The sequence below is a fragment of the Barbus barbus genome (genome assembly GCF_936440315.1).
Source record: "Barbus barbus genome assembly, chromosome: 16".
Taxonomy (NCBI): Eukaryota; Metazoa; Chordata; class Actinopteri; order Cypriniformes; family Cyprinidae; genus Barbus; species Barbus barbus.
Genome location: NC_136744.1, coordinates 25306672 through 25330533, shown reverse-complemented (window position 1 = coordinate 25330533; position 23862 = coordinate 25306672). Strand labels below are relative to the sequence as shown.

The following is a 23862-nucleotide window of genomic DNA, read 5'->3' as shown; positions in this document are numbered from 1 at the left end:
AGAGCTCTGAGAACCAGAACGACCAGACACAGAAACAGTTTCTTCCCTCAGGCAATCATCTCATGAACACTTGACAATAAAACGCGGAACACACAACTCTATTATTTATTCACCACACTTGCTTACTTTTTATTTATCAATTTTTTTTTCATTTCAAATTTGCACATATCAGACCTGTATACACATAATTGTATATATTATGTTTTGTGTTTTTGCTGTTTTGTACATTGCCTATTTGGATATTTGTATTATTCTTTATTATCTGTGTCCTGTCCTGTTGCTGTCTCTCTGTTGCACTGTGGAGCTTCTGTCACTAAAACAATTTCCTCGTATGTGTAAACATACTTGGCCAATAAAGCTCATTCTGATTCTGATTCTGATATGATGTTTCAGATTCGTCGGAAATAACAAAAACATTAAATTTTTTTATCAAAATTATTGCTGGGGACAGTTTGGTAGTGGCTGGATATTGGTAGGGACACGTCCCTAGCGTCCCCCCCTAATTCTACGCCCATGCATGAAAGCAATCAGCCTGTGGCACTGATGAGGCACTTTTGAGCCTTCAGCTCGTCTATATTGTTGGATCGACTGTTTCTCATCTTTCTCTTGAAAATTTCCCATAGATTCCATATCGGCTTCAGGTCAGGCATGTTGGCTGGCCAGTCAAGCACAGTAATATCATGGTCAGCAAACCACTTGGAAGTGGTTTTGGCACTGTGGGCAGGTGCTAAAGTCCTGCTGGAAAAGGAAATCAGCATCTCCATAAAGCTTGTCAGCAGATGGAAGCATAAAGTGCTCTAAAATCTCCTGGTAGACGGCTGCATTGACTTTGGACTTGGTAAAAACACAATGGACCAACACCAGCAGACTTCATGGCTTCCCAAATCATCACAGACTTTGGAAACTTCACACTGGACTTCAATCAGCTTGGATTCTGTGCCTCTCCAGTCTTCCTCGAGACTCCCAACCTTGATATTCAAATTAAATGCTAAATTTACTTTTATCTGACAAGAGGACTTTGGACAACTGAGCAACAGTCCAGTTCTTTTTCTCCTTAGCCCAGGGAAGATGCTTCTGACATTGTTTCTGTTTTAGAAGTGGCTTGGTAGCCCTTTTCCTGAAGATGTCTGAGCGTGTTGACTCTTGATGCACTGACTCCATCTTCAGTCCACTCCTTGTGAAGCTCTCCCAAGTGTTTGAATCGGCTTTGCTTGACAGTATTATCAACCTTGCGGTCATCCCTGTTGCTTGTGCACTTTTCTTACCCAATTTCTTCCTTCCAGTCAACTTTGCATTTAATATGCTTTGATACAGCACTCTGTTAACAGCCACCCCTTTCAGTAATGACCTTCTGTGACTTACCCTCTTTGTGGAGGGTGTCAGTGATTGTCTTCTGGACCATTGGCAAGTCAGCAGTCTTCCTCATTATTGTGGTTTCAAAAAACAAGAGATACCCGGAATTTATACTGTAGGGATGGTCATTTAATGAAGCTCAAATGTAAATATTCTATTATTTTGACATACTGGATTTTTTACTTTCATGAGCTGTAAGCTCTAATCATCAAAATTAAAACAAAAAAAACTTTTGAAGTGTTTTACTTTACATGTAATAGTGCTGGGCGGTATACCGGTTCATACGGAATACCGGTGTTTATTGTTTTTATGATATTATTATTTTTTAAATGCCGCAATAACGGTGTCATTTAAATAACATTCGGAACGCAACACTGTTTGAGAGGGGTCTCTTTTCTGGTGCGCTGTGGTGAGAACACAGCTGTATGTGTTACTAAGCATGAAAGTTCTGAAACTGAAGCTGTAGAACTAGTAGAACGTGATGAGACAGAAGAACTTATCCACAATATCCACACTGACCGCAACAAATATCCACCGCCCGCTGCCATCAGCTCCCACATCTCTCACACATGAGTGCGACTTCAGCAGTATATTTAGCAACTTTAGACCCTTTTAGCGGCTTTTTTCCATAGAATATACATACTGACAAACCTAGCGACTTTTTTGGATAAACTTTATCGTTTGGTTGGAAGATGTCACCAGTGCTGCCCTGCGAGCGTGAAGTCTGACTCTCCCGCCACAGTGTCGCCTCTCGGAGTCTGTTCTGTGCAGTGAGCGGCAGAGAAACAGCGCATTCAGTTAGCCATACTGCAGCAGACTCGTCAGTAAATGAGTACAAAACAGCACCTGTCGCTTACTGACTGATTGGAATAATAAATATCATAGTTCGTCTTTTTTATATTATGCACTTTTTTTGTTTGTTGCTTTTTAATTTTGTTAATCAGATTCAGGCAGTGCTCTGCATGAGACAAAAAAAGTGATATAGCCAAAGCCACAGCATAGTCGCTCTTTAGTGTAGATGCATGTTGATTTTATCAGACTATGTCATGAGTATAAATGACAGTGACTCCTGGTTAACATGTATTAATGGGTCGTGTTTAGTCACCATTTAGTGTGGAATTTTTCTACAATATTCGCTCATCATGACAGTAAAATAGGGCATGCTAAGTAAATTTACTGGAGTATTTCCTCTCTCAATCAGTAGCAAATGTGGTTAACACCCAATCATGCATGAAAAAAATTAAATACCGTCATATACCGTGAAACCGGTATAATTTTAAAAAATACCGTGATATAAATTTTTGGTCATACCGCCCAGCACTAACATGTAATGAATCTAGAATATATGAAAGTTTCACTTTTTGAAATAAGTTACGAAAAAAAAAAAACTTTTTCACAATATTCAGATTTTTTGAGATGCACCTACAGGTCCTTTTCAAAAAATTAGCATATTGTGATAAAGTTCATTATTTTCTGTAATGTACTGATAAACATTAGACTTTCATATATTTTAGATTCATTACAACACAACTGAAGTAGTTCAAGCCTTTTATTGTTTTAATATTGATGATTTTGGCATACAGCTTATGAAAACCCAAAATTCCTATCTCAAAAAATTAGCATATCATGAAAAGGTTCTCTAAACGAGCTATTAACCTAATCATCTGAATCAACTAATTAACTCTAAACACCTGCAAAAGATTCCTGAGGCTTTTAAAAACTCCCAGCCTGGTTCATTACTCGAAACCGCAATCATGGGTAAGACTGCCGACCTGACTGCTGTCCAGAAGGCCATCATTGACACCCTCAAGCAAGAGGGTAAGACACAGAAAGAAATTTCTGAACGAATAGGCTGTTCCCAGAGTGCTGTATCAAGGCACCTCAGTGGGAAGTCTGTGGGAAGGAAAAAGTGTGGCAGAAAACGCAGCACAACGAGAAGAGGTGACCGGACCGGATTCTCAAGATGGCGCCGAGTATGGCTGCTGTGGTGTGGAACGCTCCCGTACTTTTGTTGTTTTTGTTTGTTTGTTCTGTGTTTAGTCATTCTCCTACTGTCAGTTTTACCAGAGACGAACTACTGGACATAAGGCAACACACACCGGACAATTTTTTTCCGGTTTTTGATTATTCAGACGCTTTGTTGGATGTTTTGGTCGGAGGGGCAGCGGTCCTAGTCAAACGCGCGCTCAGACGGAAAAGAGGGAAGCGTGCCGGCGCGCTGGTTAAACTCCGCGAACGCGGCTTCCGAACTGCGCTCCCAAGCATTCATCTAGCGAATCTCCGATCCCTTCCTAACAAAATGGATGAACTACTTCTCCTCACCCACACAAATAAGGACTTTACAAACTCTGCTGCATTGTGCTTCACTGAAACCTGGCTGAGTGAAAACATCCCGGATAACATGCTTCATTTGCTGGGATATCAGCTGTTCAGATCAGACCGCATCACAGAGCTAACGGGGAAAACGAGAGGTGGTGGACTATGTTTCTACATAAATGAAGGTTGGTGTTCAGATGTAACAACTCTGAAGAAGATGTGTTCTCCTAATTTGGAGGCCTTCTTCATAAACTGTAAGCCGTTCTATTCACCCCGCGAGTTTTCATCCTTCATTCTCGTGAATGTGTACGTGCCTCCGGACGCGTGCGTGAGCGCCGCGATGCAACAGCTGGCTGAACAAATATCTGAAACAGAGCAAAGGTACCCGGACTCTTTTTTAATCATTCTTGGAGATTTTAATAAAGCAAATCTCTCCCGCGAACTGCCAAAATACAGACAGCACGTTACATGTCCCACCAGAGACAGTAATATATTGGATCATTGTTACACAATAATTAAAGATGCATATCACTCTGTCCCACGGGCAGCTCTGGGGCTCTCTGATCACTGTTTGGTTCATCTCATACCGACCTATAGGCAAAAACTCAGATCTTCTAAGCCTGTATTAAGAACTGTTAAGAGATGGACTAATGAAGCAGAGCAAGATTTAAAAGCTTGTTTTGACCTCACTGATTGGAGTGTTTTTGAAGCCGCTGCCACCGATCTGGATGAACTCGCAGAGACTGTAACATCATATATCAGTTTCTGTGAGGATATATGCATCCCCACCAGGACATTCTTATCATTCAATAATGATAAACCGTGGTTTACTGGGAAACTCAAACAACTTCGTCAGGCCAAAGAGGACGCTTACAGAAGTGGGGATAAAATCTTGTATAACCAGGCCAGGAACAGACTAACAAAGGAGATCAGAGTGGCTAAAAATAACTACTCTGAGAAGTTGAAAAAAGAACTTTCAGCCAACGATCCGGCGTCGGTATGGACTGGTCTGAGGAACATCACCATGTACAAGACACCACCCCCACAGTCTGTGGAGAATCAACAACTGGCTGACGATCTCAATGTGTTCTACTGCAGATTTGAAAAGGCCAGACTGACACCCAGCACCCGCTCTGATCTGCACTTCACACATTCACCTTCCCCCCCTGCAACCCCCCTTACTCCCTCCCCCACCATTCTACCTGCGTTTAAAGTCTGTGTAGAGGATGTGAACCGGGTCTTCAGAAAACAGAAATCTAGGAAAGCTTCAGGACCAGACGGTATTTCACCTGCCTGTCTAAAAGTCTGTGCTGACCAATTGGCCCCCATCTTTACACAAATCTTCAACAGATCTCTGGAGCTGTGTGAAGTTCCCTGCTGCTTCAAACGCTCCACCATCATTCCCGTCCCCAAAAAGCCCAAAATCACTGGACTTAATGACTACAGACCTGTCGCACTCACGTCTGTGGTCATGAAGTCACTTGAGAGACTGGTCCTGGCCTACCTGAAGGACATCACTAGACCCTTGCTGGATCCTCTTCAGTTTGCCTATAGAGCAAACAGGTCTGTGGATGACGCTGTCAATATGGGACTGCATTACATCCTGCAACACCTCGACAAACCTGGGAATTATGCAAGGATCTTATTTGTGGACTTCAGCTCGGCCTTCAATACCATCATACCTGACCTTCTCTCAGACAAACTGAGACAGCTCTCTGTGCCCTCCTCCATCTGTCAGTGGATCACCAGCTTCCTGACAGACAGGCAGCAGCTAGTGAGGCTGGGCAAACTCACATCCAGGACTCTCACCATCAGCACTGGCGCCCCTCAGGGTTGCGTTCTCTCCCCACTGCTCTTCTCTCTCTACACGAATGACTGCACATCAAAGGACCCCTCTGTCAAGCTCCTGAAGTTTGCGGACGACACTACAGTCATAGGCCTCATCAAGGACGGTGACGAGTCTGCTTACAGACAGGAAGTTGAGCAGCTGGCTGTCTGGTGCAGTCTTAACAACCTGGAGCTGAACACGCTCAAAACTGTGGAGATGATAGTGGACTTCAGGAGAAACCCCCCTGCTCTCCCCCCACTCACCATCATGAACAGCACTGTGACTTCAGTGGAGTCATTCAGATTCCTGGGCACCACCATCTCTCAGGACCTGAAGTGGGACAATCACATTGACTCTATTGCGAAAAAGGCCCAGCAGAGGCTGTATTTCCTCCGCCAGCTAAGGAAGTTCAACCTGCCTCAGGAGCTGCTGAAACAGTTCTACTCTGCAATCATCGAGTCTGTCCTATGTTCTTCTATAACTGTTTGGTTTGGTTCAGCTACCAAAACAGACATCAGAAGACTACAACGGACAGTTAGGACTGCTGAGAGAATTATCGGTGCCCCTCTGCCCAGCCTCCAAGAACTTTACACCTCCAGAGTGAGGAAAAGGGCTAAGAAAGTCACTCTGGACCCCTCACACCCAGCTCACTCTCTCTTTGTACTGTTGCCCTCTGGCCGGCGCTACAGATCACTGAGCACCAGAACAGCCAGACACAAGAACAGTTTTTTCCCCCAGGCCGTATCCCACCTGAACAACACATAACACACCCCGGTACTGTACATCTGTAAATAACCCATTAAACCTTCATCTGTACATAGGACACATGCACATTCACAGTTCTGTCTATGGTCATGTCTCTTTTCTGTATATTTTTATTTTTATTACTATTGTTATCCTTAATTATTGTATATTCTCTTCATTAGTGTTCTTTATCACCTTAATTATATGTTGTCTGCACTATGTTTGTACTTTCTGTACTGGAAGCTCCTAACACCAAGACAAATTCCTTGTGTGTGCAAACACACTTGGCAATAAAGCTCTTTCTGATTCTGATTCTGACCCTGAGGAAGATTGTGGAGAAGGACCGATTCCAGACCTTGGGGGACCTGCGGAAGCAGTGGACTGAGTCTGGAGTAGAAACATCCAGAGCCACCGTGTACAGGCGTGTGCAGGAAATGGGCTACAGGTGCCGCATTCCCCAGGTCAAGCCACTTTTGAACCAGAAACAGCGGCAGAAGCGCCTGACCTGGGCTACAGAGAAGCAGCACTGGACTGTTGCTCAGTGGTCCAAAGTACTTTTTTCGGATGAAAGCAAATTTTGCATGTCATTCGGAAATCAAGGTGCCAGAGTCTGGAGGAAGACTGGGGAGAGGAAAATGCCAAAATGCCTGAAGTCCAGTGTCAAGTACCCACAGTCAGTGATGCTGGTGTTGGTCCACTGTGTTTTATCAAGGGCAGGGTCAATGCAGCTAGCTATCAGGAGATTTTGGAGCACTTCATTTTTCCATCTGCTGAAAAGCTTTATGGAGATGAAGATTTCATTTTTCAGCACGACCTGGCACCTGCTCACAGTGCCAAAACCATTGGTAAATTGGTAAAACCATTACTGTGCTCAATTGGCCTGCCAACTCTCCTGACCTGAACCCCATAGAGAATCTGTGGGATATTGTGAAGAGAAAGTTGAGAGACGCAAGACCCAACACTCTGGATGAGCTTAAGGCCGCTATCGAAGCATCCTGGGCCTCCATAACACCTCAGCAGTGCCACAGGCTGATTGCCTCCATGCCACGCCGCATTGAAGCAGTCATTTCTGCAAAAGGATTCCCGACCAAGTATTGAGTGCATAACTGAACATAATTATTTGAAGGTTGACTTTTTTTGTATTAAAAACACTTTTCTTTTATTGGTCGGATGAAATATGCTAATTTTTTGAGATAGGAATTTTGGGTTTTCATGAGCTGTATGCCAAAATCATCAATATTAAAACAATAAAAGGCTTGAACTACTTCAGTTGTGTTGTAATGAATCTAAAATATATGAAAGTCTAATGTTTATCAGTACATTACAGAAAATAATGAACTTTATCACAATATGCTAATTTTTTGAAAAGGACCTGTATATATACACAATTTTTACAGAGGGAACCCCCTCGAAATTAATAAACTATTGGGTGGGTTTTGTCATGAAAATCTGGCAACCCTGATATATCTTCTTGAACCTAAAAAAAAGAGTTTGCTCAAACTAAACTCAAAACTTTCATGGGTAGCTATATAAAACAGCTTTATGACATAGGCCACCGGCTTTGGCTAATCATGCTTTAGAATTTTGTGAGGGCCAATCACATTGCACTAGTCTGGACACGCCCCTGCTCACATGATTGTTTAGGTTCTGATAGTCAGTGTTAATCCATTTGAAAGGCTTAACAATAGTCTGCTTATCAGCACAAAACAGAGGCCCAATCACATTCAATATGTTTTCTTTTATAAAGTACAAAGAGAATGTAACAAGAACATGAAAGGAAATTAGCTGTAGAGTTATTAGGCCTGGAGAGAGACGACATAATCAAAGTCCACTTCCCTGCAGTGTGTTTTTAATGCTAAAGTTCACTCAAATGTGAAATTCTGTTATCATTTACTCATCTGCATGTTAAAAACCTGTATGATTTTCTTTATTCTGTGCACTTTTAAAAACAGGGTTTTTTTATCTGTTCCCCAAAGAACCTTTCAGTGAACAGCTCTTATAAGAACATTTTTTTTCTTACTGTGAAGAACATTTTATAATCCAAGCAAAATTTTTCCACTTTAAAAAACATTTTGTGTAATGGAAAGGTTCCATGATTTTTAAAGGTTCTTCATGGAACTATAAATGCCAGTGAAGAAGAGTATGGAATGCAAAAGAAGATGTTTAGCAGAATGATTGAGCAGCTCTCTTCCATAAACTGAAAGTAAATGATGACCTGGGACTCTCAAGCACCAAAAAAGTGAAGTAAAAGGTGACAAAATTGTCTTTTTGTCTGAACTGAGTCTGATTTTGGAGTGAGGGTGAATTGTTCATGCAGTGTGTCCATTTTGGCTGTGAGCGGTCACATCATTCACACACGGCCTGTCTCGAGGGTTCAGCTGGACAGTTGATCCTCTGACAGGCCAAAGTTTGAATTCCCATCACGACTCTCCTGCCTCCCTTTAACTGACAAACACCTTTACCTCTTTGCCTCATCCTCTGATCCTCCCTCTCTCATTCAGCTCAACCGGCTGGAAAGAAAAATCGAAACTTAGATCTCTTTAATGTCTCAGTTGTTTCTTCTCGACAACAAAGACATTAAATGGAGAGCAAATGGACACTGATGCTTAAGTCTCCTGCTTGTCAGTAATCTCACATGTTTCTCCTCTTGAGTTTCATACGAGATGTTAAATGAAACACAAGCGAGACTTTCTTGAAGTCTCCTGAACTACTTCCTCTGGGAGTTTCTAATATGTGGGTTTTTCTGAGCACATGTTTTTTAGCCTTGTTTTTTGTTTTATCAATTTGGTACTTTCATTGCCTATTCAAAATCCATTAGAGCCTGGCACACAGAGGGAAAACTGGGTAAAAATGCTCTTTAAATGACAGAAACAGGGCTGCAATTTTCTGAGGCAGGCGCTGAGATGTGTTTTGTGGTGGAAGTTATTGTAAGGAAAAAGTTTTTGATCACTGAGAGATCCGATGACACAGTCTTTCATGCTGTCTTGGACTCGCACTTTATTCTGTCTCTTCAATTTCTCTTTTTATTGCTGTACCATAATATGCCTTTTGATTGTGTTTGATTGAATACGTGCAGCTTTGAGACTACTAATCTGAAGCACTCTCACATCGTTTTCAAAGGCATTGTGGAACAGATAGACAGCTGAAGAGTTTACGGTAGAGCTGAACTTACCAGGGTTACAACAGTTAACTAAAACTAAAATCATAAAAAAATAGTAATACAATTAAATAAAATATAAAAAAATATTTGGCTAGTTGACAAGGCAGCATTTCTCATTTTCACTTAGTTTAACTTCATGTACTAAAATAACTAAAACTAACTGAAATAAAAAAAGATTTTTTTTTACAAAAAATTAAAAAAATTACAATCACTAAATTTAACTAAAATTATAATTAAAACTAAAATTTTACAAATTAAAACTCATTAAAACATCATTTAAAAACTATAATAGTATGTCTATTATACTAAAGTAATACTGAAACATCTATTTTATTTTATTTTATTTCATATAATATTATATTTTTAATAATAATAATAGTTATTGTTGCTGTTGTTGTTGCTGATGATGTTATTATTGTTGTTATTATTACTATTATCATCATCATTATTGTTTGTCTCTCTTATTATTTACACCTTCTGTGCATTAATTCTTTCATCATTTATTAATTCCATTATAGGATATTTGATTTGGCCATATCAGTGGAAATAGATGGTATAAACATTATTTTTCAGTCTAATTTGTATTTAAAAATTAATTCCATAATTTTGATATTCCAAAACAAAAGTCCTCCATAACTGAACTGAAAACGCATAACTCTGCTATATAGCAGACGCCAAGCAGCTGAAAGATTTCCAAGAATCAGCAGCCATACACTCCTTAAGGTCAAACCCAGCGAGTGGTCAGTAACAGCGAGTGTCTAATAACGGCACACTCGAGTGATCAGCCTGCCTTGGGCTAATGAAAGTCCACCTGGATATAAACCAAACCACTCTGGAGATCCTGCTGGCCTGGAGCTGTTCTCCAATGCAATGTTTACGTATGCAAAGCTGTCTCCTCTCCTGCTCAAACTGAGGAACCGCTGGGCTTTGATCCACATTTACTGCCACGGTTCTCTGGGAGAAAAGCTCATGGAAATGCAACGGAGTAACCAATGGCTGCTAGCTCAGCACTTTGAGTGCCTTTGAAAGGAGTGCAGTGGGAGACTCTGGACAAATGTTTGATGTGGCAGTTTTAGCCGATAACATTTGTAAGCTGTCCTATAATACTGACAATTTGTTGTATGAAGTGCCCACATACTGTGCTATACCTCATATGCAGATCAAATCAAATAAGCAGGTCTATTCTAAAGCAATATGCAGAAAAAAATCTGGATTTCCAGTAAAATTGCTAAATATATATAACAATAAATCATGAAGTTTCTGAATAATTTCAAATTATACATAATTATATTATGCATAATAATAGCAATATATAGCATAATAAATAATAAAGTTGGTTTTGTGATTTAATTAAACGATAAGATATACATGAATAAATCATGAATAAGTTCAATTGTAATTTAATCATTTAGAAGTTGTCAAATTATATAATTTCTTTAGTTACAAAATATTTTAAGGATACATTCAAATTTTGTTTAAAAATGTAATTTTTTTATATATAATGTTTATAAAGATAAGATAAGATATAAAATAATAAATCATCTTAATTATTACATCATTCGACGTTTATATTTTATAAGCTGAGCAGTTCTAGACTATATTATATAAAAAATGTAAACTCAAATTTTGTATATAGTGTTGTCACACGATTAATCACGAGATTAATAATTTTTGTTTACATAATATATGTGTGGGTACTGTGTATATTTACATGTGATAGATAGATAGATAGATAGATAGATAGATAGATAGATAGATAGATAGATAGATAGATAGATAGATAGATAGATAGATAGATAGATAGATAGATAGATAGATAGATAGATAGATAGATAGATAGATCTAATATTTATAGATCAGAAATGTATAAATCAAGCCAATGATGAACTGACATGTTCAAAAAGAACTTGTTTTGTATAATTATTTATTTATTAATTTTCCCCCTCTAAGCTGGTGGCATCTGATGGCGTTCAACAGAGCAGACCCGTGACGGTGGACATCCTGGTCATCGATGCGAATGACAACACACCCACTTTCAGTCAGGTGTCCTACAGTGTGGAGATCTTCACTAACATGCTGCCTGGAGAGACCGTCCTGCAGGTGAGGACACAACACTACAGCTCGGAAACACTCACTTTACTCACCAACAGCCATTTCTGAATCATTTATTCATAGCGGAGTGTTTCTTGAGAACTCTAAATGTGATTTGGAGTGTGAAATGAACTCGGCACTATGTTTGTTTCCTTAATAACTGAAGATTCTAGTCAAATTATTGAATGTGACTCAACATTTTTTCTGATGAAATATGTGAAAAATGCATTGAAAAATGAAGCAAACAGCCATTCAGCTAAATGAACACAAAGGAGAGCAGGCAATAAAGCAACTTTTTAAAAAGGAATCAGATCATATGAACCGCAGCTAATGAACTCCAGTGAGTCATACTGTGATCTGTTTACATCTTTAACCAGACTTACTGAACCCCATTCAAATGCCTAAATATCATTTTTTTCTCCCCGGGGTGTCTTGTGAATAATTTGTATATATTTTTATATTTACTTTTCAGTTGTTTTGTTCCAGTTTTGAGAAATAGTTTGCTTCTAAAAATTGCAAAGTTTCTAACTTAACTGCATGTTTTAGCTGTCACCGTGCTTTCAACGACACAACCTTTCCAGTAACAAACTACTTTTTTTTTTTTTTTTAAAGTAGCATGGGAAAATTATTGAGAGATTCATTCAGTTGATACAAGTCTTTGCATATTTCATGATTTAAGTGCTGCTCTCCATCAATATCTTTCCAAATAATTGTCTTTTTTTAGTTTTATTTTTATTAGTTCTATATTAGTGTAAATTAAAGGTTGAATGTATACATTCATGAATATAGTATTCCCCAATTAATAGTTTGATTATATTTAACTTTTCATCTTAGTAGCTTGTTGTGTAGCTAACTACTTTTTTAGCTTTGGCCAAGGTTTTTAAGTAAGTAGCCTTTCTATAATTAAATTGCTTTAAATGATTCAGTTTCAAAGTAGCTTTCCCAACACTGATTTGTTCAGATGACCTGTCCATCTGTCGCTCTCATTCTGTCACTTTGTGAATGACAAATAGTGCATTGAAGTTCAGTTCAACAATTTGTTTTGTTTGATGTATAAACATAATGCAGCAAATTGTAGGTTGTGTATTTGGTCGTAAAATACAGTTGACATTCCTGTAAATAACCAAACTCTGTTTGTATAGACTAGCATTAAGCTCTCAGAAGGCAAATGACAACTATTTTCATCTGCATTGTGAAAGTGGCTTGTGTAGACATGGTGGGCTGACAAAAAGTGGGGCAAAATGATATAAAGTGAACATAATGTGTGCTTTTCTGTCCCTCAGGCTATGGCATATTCACTCTCTCTCAGTAACGATTCTCTTAGCTTTATTTTGGCACTCTGCTCATGTTCTGCTCCGCCTGTATTTGTCTCATTCCGTCACGGCTGGGTCACGATTCAAAGGAAAATCAGTCACATAAAGGCCTGTAGTTTCTCTTGAAATAACAAGCCGCTTGGATCCTGCTGAAATGAGGTCACAGGTCACAGCTAGGTCAGCCGGGCCACTTGGATGTGTTTTATAAGCCATATTTGCTGCCCTCGAGTGAGTGTGTGTGTGAATTTTTTTCCTTAGCTCAGCACCCCAACCAGCTAAAGGCACGGTGGTATGGATCAGTGCTTCTGGAGAGTTTTCTCAATAATGAGAGCCGTGGATGGAGGTGGCGCTTTCTTATTAGCAGGACTTTGAATTAATTACCCTTAGGGTGTATTTATTGCCCCGGTGCTTTTAAAGATGATAACGTTCAGAGTAAAGTGTTTACATCTAAATGCGTGTCTTTGAACCTAATCAAAAGTGTTTAGTCTTTGATCTGTACCTTTGTGTTTGAGAATTTGTCCTGAATAATCATATTATGCTGCTTTTAAACCTCATTAATACGGAGAGTCTAATCTGCATTTTAATAAGGATGGATGGATGGATTTTGTTATGGTTGATTTAAAGTAATGTGTGTTGAGTTTAAAGAAAGAAAAAGTTCAGCGAGTAGAACTAAAACCTCATCTGTAAATATATGAGAAAACGGCATGTAAATATAATTTAAAAAGTACTAGGCTTTTGAGCATGGTACTACCATGTTTTTAAGCCATGCTTTATAGGCGTACCATGGTATTCAGTAAAGTATACTACCAGTTAAACATTTCATCATTTTAAAGAATGATACAATTTAGAAAGAATTAAAAACCTGAAATTAAATAAATACATAGATAAATACATAAATTGTATGGTAATATGTTATAATATTTATATATTTAATTTTAGTTATACAAATTATTTGAATTTATTTTTAATTATTCCTTTCATTTTTTTATTGACATTTTGTGTTTTGGTTTCCTTTAAATATGTTTTTCATAAAATGTTCTGGTACAATCTCTATAGAGTGATTTTTAATTCAATTAAATTTGAATGAGATCCCTAATTTTAACTCTACCCAGTCTGATCAAATTATACGTATTTTTATTGTGAACTATTGATGTTTTATTGGATTGTCTTTTTTTTTTTTTTTTTTTGCTTTGTTTCTAGTTTTTATTATTATTGTTGTTCTAAACAAATGTATTGATTTGAAATGAAAATTCTATTTGTGTGTTAATTTTCTTTAAAATGAGTTATTACAGATATTAAAAAACAAAATAAATTCAAATCTGAGTACATTATCATAGCACTTTTTGGAAGGGTAATATCAAACTTTTTTGACACATAGATAATGAAGATCAGTGTGAAATAAATGAATGTGGCTTAAAATAATACTGTCTCTGTTTGTTCTGTCAGCTGACGGCTCAGGACGCTGACGCTGGTTTAAACGGCCTCATCACATACGCCATCCTGGCTGGAGATCAAGGTGATTTCATCATCAGCAACCGCACAGGACGAATCACGTTAGCACCAGGGGTCACACTGACCGTCGGCCGTTCCTACGCACTGACCGTCAGAGCGTCAGACAATGCTCCTGACACAGAGAGGAGGTCAGATATGACTTCATTACATCAGTTACATCTCTGAGTGTTTGCTGGTGTCTTTGGTCTTTTATTTTCTTTGTAACTCTGCGTATAGGAGCTCCATAACTACCGTCTACATAGAGGTCCTGCCACCCAACAATCAGAGTCCACCACGATTCCCCCTACAGACCTACAACCTGGAGATCAGCGAGGGCATGAGGATAGGAGCCATACTGCTGAATCTGCAGGTACACGCACCGATTTGACTTGGAATTGAATATTAATCTACTGTTTACTGCATACTATACAGTATACTCAAAAAAAATTGGCCAACTTTTTAAACAGTATTTAAACATGTTCACGAAAAACATGTCAGGAAAATATTACAATTAAAACATTAAAATTCTCAATTCTGGACCTGGAAATGTCTAATTTAATAATAATGTAATATGAATTATATTAATTAAATAATAATAATAATAATAATAATAATATCTAATTATATAATCAATAATAACAGATATATAAATATATATTACATTATATAATATAAATAATACAATAATTATATAATAATTAATACTATTTTATATTTTATGTAATATATTTATTTATTTATTATTAATATGCCATTAATGTTCTAAATGGAAGTGACTTTTAATTTTTATTTGTGTGTACAATTTCTATTTAATGATTTGCAAACATTCTTATCCAGTAATCATGAATGACTGAAAAATTATTGAATATTCGTGTGTCAATAGGTGTTGGAAGCCTGGTCTTAAGCCTTTGAAGTCTGACCAAATTATGAGCCAAAAAAAAGATTTTGGCAGATACACTGGAAATAGAAGGTCAAGTTGAATGCATTGCATTGTGGGATGCAGTATCCCACACATTATGCCCTTTTGTATACTGCACATTTTGATAAATGTAGTAGGTCATCTGGGTATTCTGTGCATGCAAAAAAATCAGCATACTACTGAATGCACAGTAAAGATACAGCTGAAGTAGAATGTGTAGTTATAGCCATTCTGAACATGACCACTTATATACAGTCATTTATTTTTTCATAAGATAAAATTAAATGATTTTTATAATTATAAATTTATTATAAAATATTTTATGAATTTACAACTCAACTGCATAGACAAATTGAGCTGTCAAACTCAGAAAACAGCATAATCAATATCAGCAGGTATCCTGGGAAAAGGTGTAGGGTTATAAAGTTGTATGTGTTGTAAAATGTCACTGATTCTACATTTGTTCATCATGTCCTTCAAACAAACTTGGCCTTTTCATTCAAGTGTATTGTTATCCTTCAATTGATTTTATGTTACATTGATTTTATGTTTCACCAGCTGGTACTTGTCTGAACTACTAGTGTAAACTGAGTGTGAATTGCTGTATTTTTACAGGCTACAGACCGTGAGCTGGATCCCATCACCTACCAGATACAAAGCGGTGACCCGCAGCAGGTCTTCAACCTATCACAAACGTAAGTTTTCATTAATAAATAAAACTCATCAATTAAGAATGTACAGATCTTGTATTACAATTTAGAATATTCGATTTGTTTGCACATCTTGAACAGCAGCATTGACTCAGCCAATGGCGTGAGTTTAGGGACAGAAATGTCTAGTACATATAAGGCATATGGTCTATACCAGGGGTGTCCAAACTACGGCCCACTATCACTCCTGTGAGGTGGACAAACTACGGGCGTTTTCATCCAGCCCGTGAGGCAGTTGTTCCAAAATAGCTAATTTGATGCAATATCAGTAGTATCCAAGTAGTAGCCTGTAGTGATATATATATATATAACCCCTGATTTACACTATCCCGCCGCTCTGATGTGGCCACCGGAGCAGATCGCGGCCACTCCAGTCAATCCGTGGCACATTTCAGAAGTGGCTCTCCACACGGCTTCACTAAAGATAGGCGCCTATATTTTTGACGGACGCCACATTCAGCTGCACAGTCAAAATATCTATAAACACTATCAAACTGACACAATTGAAAATAAGTTGAAGAAAGTGTTCATTTGTTTTGAAAAATGCCTTGTATTGGAAGTGTTTTAAAAATGCTTAAAATACTCTGTAGACTTTCCAGTATCAGAACAAATGCCAGCGTTATCCCGTTATCCTCCTGCTCATGGGTGCTGCAATGGAACATGGAAATAATTTGTCATTTTATCTTGCAAAGATATGCTTTCTTCTGTTTTCCACACTTTTATGAAAATGGATATAGTACTGTTTTTCTGGATTATAAATTGCATTTTTTTTATCTGAAACGTGCTGAAATTTCCAAGGCGACTTATATAAAGCAATCAAGGTCAAGCGCAAGCGTACACATCAGGATTGGTGATGAATGAGAAAAGGCAAGTGAGTTTGTATTGTGCATTTTCCAGCAACCACGCCGCTAGTTTCAGTTTTGCGTTAAATATTTAAGGCTGAGCGTTTATAATATATGTTTATAGTGAATGCCACTATAATTTGTTAGTTTTTTACTTATATTTTCATTATATTTTCAATTCTGAACACTGCTAAATTTACAGGATTTTTTTGTGGAGGGTGAGGAATATCAAAACATGTTTCTAATGTTTGTAAACGTTTTGTTTATTTTACATTATTTCTGAATGAAATGATAAAATGTGACTTATACATCGACTTGTACACCAATGCAACTTATCTGTGTGTCATAAAGTGCAAATAAAAATAGGTAGAGATGGTACAAGAAAAGAACTGCCATATGTACAAGTATACATACAGTACAGTAGTAAGTGTGTCAATTTAGTATAAAAAATAAATAAATCAAAGCTGTATCATAAACATATTATGTGGCCCCTCACTTAATGTGGAAAACTTGATGTGGCCCTCGAGTCAAAAAGTTTGCCCACCCCTGGTCTATACAATATGTACAACTGCACCAATGTACATTACCCTCATTGGAGGAATGAAGACAAGACAAATGCACAACAAGCGTACAGTGTGAATGTTTCTGGCTTTTTGAAAGGCTTTGTTTAATAGTAACAGGTAGTTGGTTTATTAATGACATTTATGACTGTTGTTAGTAGTAACAAAAGAGTTATCAGAGCAGAAAGGCAGCGCTAGAGTTATATACATCTCGTCTCATTTTTCTTGTTTCACTTCATCTGTTCTTTTGTTTTCGATATTTTCTTTTTTGTCTCACCTCACCTAGTCTGTTCTCTGCTTTTGTGTCTTCTCCTCATGCTTCATCTCATCATGCTTTGCTGTGCCTTGCCACGTCTAATTTCATTGGTTCTGATCTTATCTCTTATCATGTCTTTTCTTATCATTTATCTTCTCATCATGTCTCATCTCATCGGGTCTCTTCACATCTCGTTGTGCTTCACTGCATCATTATCACTTCATCTGGTCTCTTCTCTTCTCTTCTCTTCTCTTCTCTTCTCTTCTCTTCTCTTCTCTTCTCTTCTCTGTTAAAGTCAGTAAAAGAGACAGATGATTAATATTATCAGTAATATCGCTGGTAAAAATGTGGAGAGGTTTTGTGAGGTGACTGCTGAAATAAAACCCTCCATTGATTTGTCTTACAAAGGATTTTTTTTCTGTTGAAGAAACAGCAACGACAGTTGAAGAGTCATTAAAGTTGGATGTTAAAATTTTAAGACTTTGACTTGAATGCTATGTGGCCGGCAGAAGGTTTGTGAGGCCGAAAGAAAAGAGAATCCCAGTCACTGAAGTGTTTTATACGGCTGTTTCACAGGCTTCAGAGGACATGTTCAATATCGCTTTTGTAGAGGTCAACTGAGGAGGAATATAATTCCACACACACACACACACACACACACAGACACACACAAACATGAGCAAGCAGCACAGCAGCCTGCTTCTTCTGCTGTGTGTGACTGCAATGTTAACAGGATCTTGTCTGTCCATCCTCATCCACCGCTTCCCCCACACACAAGTGTGAGCTCACTGTAGGATGAGCCTGGTGATTTCAAGAAATCCTATTGGTCTACAAATGATAATGTGGCTGTGGCTGGCGGTTCAGCGTGGTTGATCACAGCTATTGGTTGTTGAATTGCACATGTAGATACCAATGTTTATTTACTATCTGTGTTGTTTTAGCAGCTGATTCAACAAAGGAATTATGCAAATTATGGTCACGACACACACACTTCCAAAAATGTAATCTTGAATACAATTTCCAAGGCACATTTTCTGATCTTATAGGTCATTCTGTGTTCTGAGTGCGTTCTACATCATCATTATGAAAATAATCACAGTATTAAACAGATGGTTCAATTGAAAATTCTGTCATCATTTACTCACCCCATGTTATTCTAAAAATGCTGTTTATGCGGATTTGTTTCTATATAATGAAAGTGGAAGAGATGTCAGGATCAAAAAATAAAAGCATGTCAAAAGTGTCATAAAAATAGCCTGTTGATTCATAACTCTGAATAGCTGCAACAGACTTGTATGTGGAACAGATATTGTGCATTGACAATTTTGCTCTCAAATCTCTTTTGTGCTATTTGAATATTAGCATATTCAAATTTGGTGCATCATGATTGGGTTATGAGACCCAATTATGTTTGTCATCATTGATGTGACACATCTCGAAACCCCATATTAAATATATATATATATAAATGTATGCTTCACCATCCACATGCATTTTATGAAGAAGAGCCCCATCCTACATAAAATCTCCCTCTGTGTAAGAAGAAAAGAATCAAGGAGTTTTGAAACAACATAAATCACAGAAATTTCAGGTTTGGGTAAAATGCTCATTTAATTTAGTTGACAAGATTCATCACTGACCTCAATATAGACTAAACATATTTTTTTTTTTTTTTTTTTGCTGGCTGTAATTTTTTATTTTTTTGTCAATTCAGTTCAGTTTAAAGTAATTTATTGACATGATTGTGTTTACATACAGCATTGCCAAAGAATTATACAGAATAATGACAAGAAAACAATAACAAAACAAAAACTGTTTTAGGTGCTAGTAATGAATAAAATCAAGAAAAAGATATGTATGAATGAATACAATTAAGATGAAAAACAGATAACAGATCATAAAAACAGATATTTATCAAGGCATAATGAAGAAAAACAATACAGTAATATTATGTACAATGATGTTCTTTGCTTGTATTGAACAAGGCAGTAGTTGGTTTCTGAGGGTGTGCAGCTAAAAAATTAATATTAAAAAAATATGTATTTCTCTATATGTCCCTTTCCTGTTTGTCTCTTTGTACTTTTTTTAAACGACAGAAAATAAAGCTAAAGATTATGAGAAGAAAATATTTAATTAAATAGAAAATTTAAAGAAAGTGTTTTGTGTCTGTTCAGTATAGGTCTTCTGCTGCTGGCCAAACCTCTGGACAGAGAGACCATTGACCAGTATCGCCTCATCGTCACCGCATCTGACGGCCACCCAGGAGGGGTGAGACTTCACCCATCCCACAAAATCAGCACTATAACACTGACTAACAGCTGCTTTGATTCAAACGTCTGAACTCTTCACAACCTCTTTTCATATCTTTCATGTAATATGTTTTATGCCCGATTCTCGTGTTGCTTTACATGCATATCTTCACCAAAAACAACCACAAACAAAGCTGGGAAAAACTGTATTTCTAAATAATTTGGTATTCATTAGTTTATTCCTTTTGCATAGTCATTACTGTCAAAATCTCTGTAATGATCTGTAATCTGTAATGAGAGACGATGCACATCCTGTTTAAACACATTCACCTTTTTAAAAGAACATTTACTTGTATTATCAGCTTAGCTTCTCTAATGAGAGAACTTCAGCAAACAGAGAAACGCTGGAGTGCTAAATGACTGCATGAAGCTCATTTATCAAACACAGGCTGATATCTGTAGAGCCGATGAGAGAGTTTTCAAGGAAGACAGGCACAGTAAAAGCATTTTGAGACAGAAGGACATGCCTTCATCTTTCCCTGCGCAACGTGATTGGGCAAAATGACTTTCATCTGGTCAAACAAGCCCATTAAATCATTTACATTTCAGATCATGGTCATAGAAAGTGCAAAGTGGTTAATTAATCAATGTAATTTACCTGACCTCCACCTCTTAAAGCATTATAATGATATCTAATGAAATATTCAGCGCAGCTCACGTACTTGAGATTAAACAGGCTTCAGTGGGGTTCAGCACATTCGTATTGCACTTGTCCTTCAGTGTGTGTGTGTGTGTTTATGTGGTTTATGAGGACACAAATGTGTATAATGACATGGGTATGACAGAGGTATTACAATATGAAGGTGGTTTATGAGGACACTGCCTATGTCCCCGTAATTCAAAAGGCTTAAAAAACATACTAAATGGTGTTTTATTGAAAATCTAAAAATGCACAAAGTCTCCTGTGAGGGCTAAGTTTAGGTGTAGGGTTGGTGTAGGGCAATAGCACACAGTTTGTTCAGTACCATTAGTACCAAAAACCATTACGCCTATGGAGAGTCCCCATAAACCACAAAAACCAACATGTGTGTGTGTGTGTGTGTGTGTGTGTGTGTTTGATGGTGTCGGTGCCTCTTGACAGAATTCTAAAAAAAAAAAAAAAAAAAAAAAAGTAGTGCACCTGAACATGTTTTTGCCAAACAACAACTCCATCTATAGCTACATAATTCCCTTTCCAGAATATTTTTTTCCCTTTTTGGTGAATTAATTTTTAATGCACATCCCACTGGGATTTAAACTCTACATGCTGATCTTGACTGATTGGTTGAAATTATATTCATCACTGTGTGCTATTAAACTTTTAAGCCCCAGGAACTCAATTGCTTATGATTTAATTACATCTCTGCAAATGTGTTTCTGGAATAGTGTCAGAAACTAAATGGTGTCGCTCTTTAATTTTTTTTTTTCAGAGAAGTCATTTTCAATATTTCAAAAGGCAACAAAAAAGACTGACAGACAGCAGCAGGGTGAATGTCAGAGTGAATGCTGTGAAAGGTTCAGGGTTTGACAGCAAGTGCGCACTGAACTCCAGGGTTCAGTAGAACTGTCAGGACTGTGCTCTTTGGAGGTTTATAGGCACAAACAAACAATTCCTCCCAAAATTTTCTGCAAAGACCTTCATATGAATATTAAAGCATAAATTGTTTTATTTTTTATTTAGTATTTCTATTTTAGTCTCTTTCTAGTTTAGTTTTTGCTTTTAGTTTTCATCGTAATTCTTATTAGTAGTATTAGTAGTCATTTTTTATTTAATTTTTTTAAGGATTAGGTTTTAGCGTTTTAGGGCTGCAGAAGTGAATGCTGTAACTAGTATCATTAAAAATATTTAATGGCATTTTATTTCTCAGCACAGTCTAGTGTTATTGCTTTTTAGTGCCTTGCACATTAAACTAAACATTACAACATAATATATTTTTAAATTAAAAATCAATTAGCTAGTTTTCTTTTAGATTTTATTTCTATTTTATTACCAATTTGTCTTTCTAATTTAGTTTAGTTTTTTCGTTTTTAGTCAGGTGGGTTGTAAAGCTTTACAATATACCATTTTCTAATAAATCTTATATTATTATTATTATATTATTATTATTTTTAATAAACTAAAATTAATTTTATTTTAAATTTGGAGTCATGAAAATATGTTAGTTTAGATTTAGTTTTTCCTTTTAGTTTTTCATTTGGATTTTGGTTAAGGACAATGTTTTCATTAAATTTTTATTAACACTGCCATAATCATAATCATTCTTTGTTGCCATTCAACAATATTCTTACCAAAGATTTATTACCCTTACCAACCTAAAAAATCATTTATAAGATAGTAAAATCATTTTGTTTCAGGACCAACAAGAATGTTAATCTGGTACCTTGTCATTCTTATATATTTAATTAATTCCTGATGAAATTGAATTAATCTGTCTTTATTTGTAGATTTCCACGGCCACTGTCAGCATTGTCCTCACAGACGTTAATGACAACGACCCCAGCTTCGACCTCACTCTACCCAGAAACTTGACCGTGAGGGAGGAAGAGGCCAATGTGTTCGTGGGTCAAGTCAGGGTAAGTTCCATATGAAGTATCACAAGTTTTGGTGAGTTTGCAGTCTTCTGAGGGTCTAGTGAGGTTCCCACCTGCCGCCCCTTCAACTGTCATGCCGCACAGATCTTCAGACATCACTTTGTATTGTTCTCTAATTAAGTCATGGTAAATTAGAGTCATTAGTCACCTTACAGTCAGTCCCTGATGACTGCTTCAGTTCCGCCCTGCCAAGCGGTTGGATTTTTAATTAGCTTGTTTGATTAATCATGCTTTGGTTGGTTAGAAAGATAATCAATGAAAGATGCATCAGCCTTTCATTCACAATGCCGTGTTGTCATCATGCGTCTCTTTACCGCTCATTTGTTGCTCTGTGATGTCTTGATCACTGGGGTTCGGTGTCGATGTGATTGACAGGCATAAGATGACGCGACTGCCTTTGTGCATCAATAGAATTGCGACTGAAATAATTTAGTGTGGGTTGACCTCATGTGGCATGATGTTGTTCTCCATAAGTTACAACTAAACATTTAGTTTTTTGGACAAATAGAAATAAAAATCACATCAATAAAATTGCTACTAAAATCATTTAGTGCGGTTTGACCTCATTTGGCATGATGTTGTTTTCCAGAAGTTACAACTAAACATCTAAAACTTTTTTTTCATCATCTTTCTTTTCATTTCATGTTTTTTGTAGGTTTATATGTAACAATCTAAAAAGTCCTCCCTAAGTGATGTGCAAAGACCCTCATCAAGACATGTAGACAGACACTAGTTGCCTAAATGCTTTTTAATTTAGATTTTATTTCTTTTAGATTTTATTTTATTGTCAATCTCTTTTTCCAGTTTAGTTTTCGTTTTCACTTGATTTCATTCATTCATTCATTCATTCATTCATTCATTTTTTTTTTAGCTTTAGTGTTTTAGGGCTGCAAAAGTAAATGTGAAACTGGTATCATTAAAATATTACATTTAATTACATTTTTCAGCACAGCATAGTATTACTACTTTTCAGTGTCTTAAACCAAACATTAAAAGAATAATTTGTTGTGATTTTTATTTCTATTTTATTACGATTATTTTGTCTTTCCAATTTAGTTTAGTTTTTGTTTTAGTTAGGCTGGTTCTAAAGTTGTCAATATAATATACTCTTTGCCATTTTTATTTTTTATTTTATTTTATTTTACATATTTAATATGTGACCCTGGACCACAAAACGAGTCATAAGGGTAAATTTTTCGAATAAATAAAAAAGCTTTCCATTGATGTATGGTTTGTTAGGATAGGACAATATTTGGTCGAGAACTATTTGAAAATCTGGAATCTGAGGTTGCAAAAAATCTAAATATTGAGAAAATCGCCTTTTAAAGTTGTCCAAATGAAGTTCTTAGCAATGCATATTACTAATCAAAAATGAACTTTTGATATATTTACAGTAGGA

At 36.9% G+C, this 23862-nt stretch overlaps 1 protein-coding gene across 1 annotated transcript in view; it reads left to right on the top strand.

Annotated features, from left to right (window-relative positions):
- Positions 1–23862, top strand: part of pcdh15a (protocadherin-related 15a) — a 233974-nt gene that overhangs the window by 112631 nt on the left and 97481 nt on the right. Inside the window, exons 14-19 of the mRNA XM_079437451.1 lie at positions 11352–11501; positions 14252–14445; positions 14534–14666; positions 15831–15910; positions 19758–19851; positions 22317–22445. Of these exons, the coding sequence (XP_079293577.1) occupies positions 11352–11501; positions 14252–14445; positions 14534–14666; positions 15831–15910; positions 19758–19851; positions 22317–22445 (780 nt within the window). The remainder of the gene's footprint in view (positions 1–11351; positions 11502–14251; positions 14446–14533; positions 14667–15830; positions 15911–19757; positions 19852–22316; positions 22446–23862) is intronic.